We start from the raw sequence: 7,508 nt of genomic DNA, 5'->3' as shown, positions 1-7,508 counted from the left end.
ATATATATATATATACAATGGAATTACTGGAATATCAGATTGACATGAGTGATGAAACTAGAGACCTGGGATGTGGCCTATTCTGAACAGGCGATAAACCTAATTTGAAAGAAAAATTGAGAATATTGGAATATTGCATGCAATTCTGATCTACTTCCTGTCGGAAGGATGTTGTGATACTTGAAAAGCTTCAGGAAAGATTCACAAGGATGTTGCCAGGGTTGGAGGATTTGAGCTAAAAGGAGAGGCTGAATAGGCTGGAGCTGTTTTCCCTGGACCATTGGAGGCTGAGGGGTGACCTTACAGAGGTTCACAAAATCATGAGGGGTATGGATAGGATAAACAGATAAGGTATTTTCCCTGGTGTGGATGAGTCCAGAAACAGAGGGTAGTGGTCAGAATGAGAGGAGAAAGATATAAAAGAGACCTTAGGAGCGACTTTTTCATGCAGAGGGTGGTGCGTGTATGGAATGAGCTGCCAGAGGAAGTGGTGGAGGCTGGAACAATTATGACATTTAAAAGGCATTTGGATGGGTATGTGAATAGGAAGGGTTCAGAGGGATATGAGCCAAGTACTGGCAAATGGGAATGGATTAGGTTAGGATATCTGGGCGTCATGGACAAGTGACTGATAGCCAAGTTCAGAACCCATGAGGATGGCCTCAACCGGGACCTTGGATTCATGTCACACTGCAGGTGACCCTACTTCACCATACACTCCCTCTCAGACACACACATTCTTACATACTCACACACTCAAACAGACCCTCTCATATGCACGCTGTCTCTCAGACACAGGCTTACATTCCATCACACACATACTTTACCAAGCATGCACATACGCAAACACACATTCTCTCATGCGCACTCACCCGTGCATATCACGTGAACACACTCACACACACTCTCTCTCATGCATGCATACACACATCAAAGTCTATGGGGTGAATTTGCATTTGCCGAATTATATTTGCAGATCCATTATATTTTACTCAGAAGGCGCAAAATATTTTGGAAATAGAACCAGTCAAGATTGGGATACAGACAGACTCTAACATCACATCATAGTCTGAACTGAGATGTCACGTTTTTAAATAAAACATTAAGTTATCTCAAGAATGTGACTTAGAAAAAGTTCTGGGATTTACATATTAATGAACCGAAACCTGCAACCCATTCTAAAAGATGAAAGACTTAACAGAAATCTAGGTTTGTTCAATATATCATTTCAGTTGCATGATGCTGTAATCATTTGCGATAAATTTGTGTCTTATGATCTCCCCACAGCTACCTGATGAAGGTGCACCCCTCCCAAAACTAGTTCTTCCAAATAAACTTGTTGGACTATAACCTGGTGTTGTGTGATTTTTAAACTTTATTTCTAGATAATACAGCCCACATCTCCCGCTGATGCCAGTAAACTTTACAATGCTGATGAAACGATGCAGTATCTGCAAAGATGAAAATTTTAAGTTTCTAATGATAACAGCTACTCATTCACTGCTCTTTCTGATACATGACAAGGCTGTAAGAAATGAGCTGTTTTAAAACAGAAACCTTTTGTGTCTCACAGCTTTCAATGAGAGTCTGAGCCCGGCAGTAAGTTCAGGTAACCTTTACTGTGATCCAACTTTGTTACAGCTTCAGGTCTTCCAGCAAAAAGGCGTACAAAAAGTAGTTTTTTAAAACAACACAAGGTCAAAGCACAAACATTACCCCCACCGCCACCACTTTCTTTACTATTCGTCAGCTGAGTTGTCCCTTTGTAACTGGATCCTTGGTACAGCGTTAACCTGTAGCAAGTATTGCCTCACTCAGCAATTTCAACTTACACACTGTATCCAAGTGACTTGCTCGCTGCTCATGTGTCGGGGGAGGGGGGACAATATCAAGAGTCAACTACACGGCTGTGGGTCTGGAGTCATGTGCAGGCCAAACTGGGTAAAGGATGTAGCTGGGATGACTGAGTGAATCCTTTCCCGCAATGGCAGTTTCCTTCCCTAAAAAGGACATGAGTGAATCAGATGGGGATTTGTTTTCCCCTGAAAATGATTTCATCATTTGATTCTGAACTCCAGATTTCTGACCGAATTCCAATTTCGCCATCTGCCACAGCGGGATTCGAACCCAGGAGTCCCCAGAACTGGGTTGATAGTGCAGTTGAAATTGTCACTTGCCATCGCTCCTTCAATCCCCTTGTGATGGCATGTGAACTTGTTGGTACTCCACGGGTGGGAGGAGCAAATGAAGCCCTTCTCGCACTGAGAGCAGGTGAGCGGGCTGTGCCCGGTGTGAACCCGCTGGTGGGTCAGCAGCTTAGCCGAGCAAGTCAACCCCTTCCCACACGCGGGGCATCTGAAGGTCCTCTCCCACATGCAGAACTGCTCCTGCTTCTGCAAGTTGGTCACATGAGTGAAGCCCTTCCCTCCCTCGGGGCAGGTGAATGGCCTCTTGACCACGTACACCCATTGGTGCTTCCACAGATCGCCCATCTGACTGACCCCTGCCTACACATGGACCCTATCCAGTATGGACCTGCTGGTGTTTCAGCAGGCTGGAAGAATCAATGAATGCTTTCCCGCAGATGAACTGCCTGTCGCGGGTGTGATTGCTCTGGTGTGTCATGAGGTGGGATGCACTAATGAATGTCTGCCTACACTGACAGCAGGAGAAAGGTCTCTCCCCAGTGTTAATGCATCTGGGGAGAGACCTTTGGGGAAGGGAATCCCCATCGTAATAGTGATTAGGAGATGAAAAATAGTAGCCATGAAGCTTTTACAACAGCAAATAATATCAGATGTACACCACAAGAAGCAACATATATGTACATTTTATATCAATGTGCTAATGGTTTAAATGCTGCTCCATTCCATGAGAAACCATGGAATGAAATTATGAATATGAGGAAAAAGGCAATCTTTTTCCAAGGTGTAAATTGTATTCTAATAAACGTGTCAAACTGAGGGGGAAAATGACAATATCTCCAAGAGGGTCAGAGTGCATCTGAGCACCTTTGCAGAGTCTGCTCCCTCCCTGGATTTACCCCAGTTGCAACAAGTAAACAGTACTCCTCTCTCCCTTCTCCCTTCTCCCTCCTTCCTTTCTCCCTCTTCCTGAATGAGAAATGGAAAGGAGTAGATATTACTTCACTCTTAGATATTACCCAGAGGAGGGAGTTTCACTCTGAAACTGAGAGGGCTCCTTCGGCGTTATGACGTCGAATATAGGGGCGGGAACTCCTTGAAGGAGCCAATAGGAGCCACGGTTCCGGCCGGGGACGTACCCCGTGTTCCAAATTGCTGGTCCGGCGGTGGCCGAACCCTTTGCATCACAAAAGACTACGGTCAGCTGCCTTGGAGATTGACCAATTGAATCGCTGGAGGACCGGCCTTCTTCCGGTCCTCCCGCCAATCAGAGCTAGCCTAGGGTCGTAATGCAAAGTTGGACCCATGAGTTGGAGAAGCCGCAGCTCCTCTCTATCCGAGTGAAGATAGAGCTTTATCCCAGACTGCAACTTCGTTCCTCTGTCAATCAGCTGTAAGTACGGCACTCTCTTTTCTCACCCCGGTTTCCATTCTGGAATTCAATTGTTGACTTGCAGGAGCTGAAAGGAAATGAAATTCATCCAGAAGGGGAGAGGGGAGAGGAGAGGGGAGAGACTCTGGAAAGGTTGGCTTGGTCTCACTGTTGTGGGCTTTTGCCCGAAACGTCAATTCTCCTGCTCCTCGGATGCTGCCTGAACTGCTGTGCTTTTCCAGCACCACTCTAATCTAGACTCTGGTTTCCAGCATCTGCAGTCCTTGTTTTTACCTTGGTCTCACTGTTGAAGACATCGACAGGCTTTGCTTCCTTCACCCGGCAGATTTATTTGTTTGGTTAATACTCGCAGTTAAAGGGGTGGGCTTCCCCAGGAGATGGTTAGCATTTAACGCCACGGCAAATTATAATTAGCTGCTTGGCAGTACAGTCATAGAGGCGAAAGTAAGCACTGCTGGAGATCAGAGTCGAGATTAGAGTGGTGCTGGAAAAGTACAGCAGGTCAGGCAGCATCCGAGGAGCAGGAAAATTGACGTTTCGAGCGAAAGTTCCGGATGAAGGGCTTTTGCCTGAAACTTCAAATTTCCTGCTCCTCGGATGCTGCCTGACTGCTGTGCTTTTCTAGTACAGTCATAGAGTTATAGTCACAGAATTACGCAGCACAGAAACAGACCGTTCAGTCCAATCGGTCCATGCCGAACGTAATCGCACCTGTCCTGCCTGCCTGCTCCTGGCCCATATCCCTCCAAACCTTTCCTATTCATGTACCTATCCAAAAATCTTTTAAATGTTGTAATTGTACCAGCATCTACCACTTCTTCAGCAAGTTCATTCTACATGTGACCCACACTCTATGAAAAAAAAAGGTCCTTGTCTTTTTTTCAGATCTCTCTCCTCACATTATAAATATGCCCCCATTTGTGAAATCGTCTATATTTATACCTCTCATTACTTTATGAACTTCCCTTCTCACAACCTCTTACACTCCAGTGAAAAAAGGCCCAGCCGATCCAACATTTCTTCAAATCTTCCACACCAGGCAACAACTTGTAAGTTTCCTGTGAACTCTCTCTAGTTTGATAATACCCTTCTGATAATTGGGTGACCAGAACTGAGCTTGTAAGGGTAGATTTAGATAAAATGCTTCCTTGTCAGAGAATCTAGAATTTGAAGACCCAGATTACAAAAACGTGGTATCTCATTTTAGGCAGAGATGAATAAATTATTCTCTCTTGTTAGTTTTTGCAATGCTCCCCCACAGGGAGTAGTAGAGACTGGCTCTTTGAATGTATTCAAGGCTGAATTGAAAAGAATTTTGAGTGACAAGGGAATGAAAGGTTATGGAGGCAGGCAGGAAATGGAATTAAGGACACAACAGGACACACATGATCTTCTTGAATTGCAGAGCAAGCTTGATGAATGGCAGTGGCGAGAGACTGAACACGTTCCGTGTGTGAGTGGTCCTTCAACTGAGTTTCAAAGCTGGAGAGAAACGAGAATTCCCGTGTGATGGAGAAACCGTGGAAATGTGGGGACTGTGGGAAGGAATTCAAATTCCCATCCTTGCTTGAACGCCATCGGCGCAGTCACACGGGGGAGAGACCATTCACCTGCTCTGTGTGCGAGAAGGCATTCATTCATTTATCCACCCTGGTGACCCACCAGCGGGTTCACACAAGGGAGAGACCGTTCACCTGCTCTGTGTGTGGGAAGGAGTTCAGTCAGTCATCTACCCTGCGAACGCACTGGCGCATCCACACTGAAGAGAGGCCATTTTCCTGCTCCGTGTGTGGGAAGGTGTTCACCCAGTCATCTACCCTGCTGATGCACCAGCGCATCCACACTGAGGAGAGGCCGTTTTCCTGCTCCATGTGCGGGAAGGCGTTCAGTCGGTTGTCTACCCTGCTGATGCACCAGCGCATTCACACTGAAGAGAGGCCGTTTTCCTGCTCCATGTGCGGGAAGATGTTCAATAGTTCATCTGCCCTGCGGAGACACCAACGGGTCCACACCGGGGAGAGGCCATTCACCTGCACCAAGTGCGGGAAGGGATTTACTAATTCCTCTGACCTGCGGAGACACCGGCACATTCATACCGGGGAGAGGCCATTCACCTGCTCTGAGTGTGGGAAGGGATTCACTAACTCCTCTGCCCTGCAGAGACACCGGCGTGTTCACACTGGGGAGAGGCCCTTCATCTGCTCCGTCTGCGGGAGAGGTTTCACCCATTCAACTGCCCTGCTGGCGCACGGGCAGATCCACACCGAGGAGAGACTGGTCTCCTGTTCTGTGTGCGGGAAGGGATTCACGGACTATTCCAGCCTGCAGAAACACCAGCAGATTCACACCGGGGAGAGGCCATTCATCTGCTCTGAGTGTGGGAAAGGTTTCACCCGCTCCTCCCACCTGCAGAGGCACCAGCGAGTTCACTTGCCATTGCAGAGGGATTGAAGGAGCTACGGCTGTGTGCCGTTATTGACTGGACTATCAGTCCAGTTCTGGGTGTTAACTCAAATTCTCAGACCACAAGTAAGTTACAAAAAAAACACACTGTATTGTAATTCAGCTGGTGACAGATCAATAGTCAATAATCAAGAGTATCAATCATAGATATCCCTGAATATGCTAATGAATCTCTAAATCTTAGGGACAGCATAATTTGTACCCTTAATATGCGTTATTATCTTATTTTCTCTAATTCTCACCATATAATATTTTTTATTAGGTTCCCATTAGATAATTAATAAATTTAGTATTATTAAGCATAGCTGCTGATGTGTCTGTATTTGTGTCACTGCATGTGAACCAGATAGTTAATGCTTTCAGTATAGTTTCCCTTAAGTAAACAAAAGCCATTTATGTGGCTTTATTTACGTCAGCTATAGATTAATACCTGGGATACATCTGTATTTTAGCCATTTCATTATAGCAATTGCCCATAGTGTTAGGTGCATATGTGGGGAATGGGTCTGGGTGGGTTACTCTTCAGAGGGTCGGTATGGACTTGTTGGGCCGAAGGGCCTGTTTCCATACTGTAGGGAATCTAATCTAATCAACAAAACTGTCATGGGAAAGAAACAAATGCTATTTTTTGCCAAATCTGTACATTCCTTATTCCATTCCCATGGTCACTGAGCTTAACCATTGTAAAAGTCAAGTTATTATTTCCGATCGGGAAAGGGTTACTCAGTGGTGGTCACTTGGGCATCTGAGGTAGGTTTCACCCCCAGTTGGTATCCTGGTCTCAACGAACCTCGTTGGGGTTGGCACATGAGGTATAGGGATCACGAAGTTGCTGGACATATTCGGATCATGGTTTGGGCTCGTTCTGGCCACCCCAGAAGATTACCGCTTACCTCATTAGCGACAGGGAATTCCTGGACCAGTTCATATTGTTTGTCTGGATCATGTCAGCGATACCAGGAGGAATACATTGCAAAAGCATAGCGTTAAACAAAGGGGAGTTAGCTTTTCAATTAAAGGCTTGATCACTTGCAAATGTTCCGTAACAGGAAACAAACTATAAGACCATAAGACATAGGAGCGGAAGTAAGGCCATTTCTATCCATCGAGTCCACTCCGCCATTCAATCATGGCTGATGGGCATTTCAACTCCACTTACCCGCATTTTCCCCATAGCCCTTAATTCCTTGTGACATCAAGAATTTATCAATTTCTGCCTTGAAGACATTTAGCGTCCCAGCCTCCACTGCACTCTGTGGCAATGAATTCCACAGGCCCACCCTCTCTGGCTGAAGAAATGTCTCTGCATTTCTGTTCTGAATTTACCCCCTCTAATTCTAAGGCTGTGCCCACGGGTCCTAGTCTCCTCACCTAACAGAAACAATTTCCTAGCGTCCACCCTCTCCAAGCCATCTCTCAAGGAATTAAGGGATATGGGGAGAGTGCGGGTAAGTGGCGTTGAAATGCCCATCAGCCATGATTGAATGGCGGAGTGGACCCGATGGGCC

At 46.1% G+C, this 7,508-nt stretch overlaps 1 protein-coding gene across 1 annotated transcript in view; it reads left to right on the top strand.

Annotated features, from left to right (window-relative positions):
* The first annotated feature begins 3,407 nt into the window (after nucleotides 1–3,407).
* LOC122543525 (zinc finger protein 226-like) overlaps nucleotides 3,408–7,508 on the top strand; it is a 49,952-nt gene continuing 45,851 nt past the window's right edge. Inside the window, exons 1-2 of the mRNA XM_043682321.1 lie at nucleotides 3,408–3,537; nucleotides 4,943–5,969. Of these exons, the coding sequence (XP_043538256.1) occupies nucleotides 5,047–5,969 (923 nt within the window). The 5' untranslated portion in view covers nucleotides 3,408–3,537; nucleotides 4,943–5,046. The remainder of the gene's footprint in view (nucleotides 3,538–4,942; nucleotides 5,970–7,508) is intronic.

Source organism: Chiloscyllium plagiosum, chromosome 44 (assembly GCF_004010195.1).
Source record: "Chiloscyllium plagiosum isolate BGI_BamShark_2017 chromosome 44, ASM401019v2, whole genome shotgun sequence".
NCBI classification, from domain to species: domain Eukaryota; kingdom Metazoa; phylum Chordata; class Chondrichthyes; order Orectolobiformes; family Hemiscylliidae; genus Chiloscyllium; species Chiloscyllium plagiosum.
Note: the sequence above shows the minus strand (reverse complement) of the source record. Positions and strands in the feature narration are given on the sequence as shown.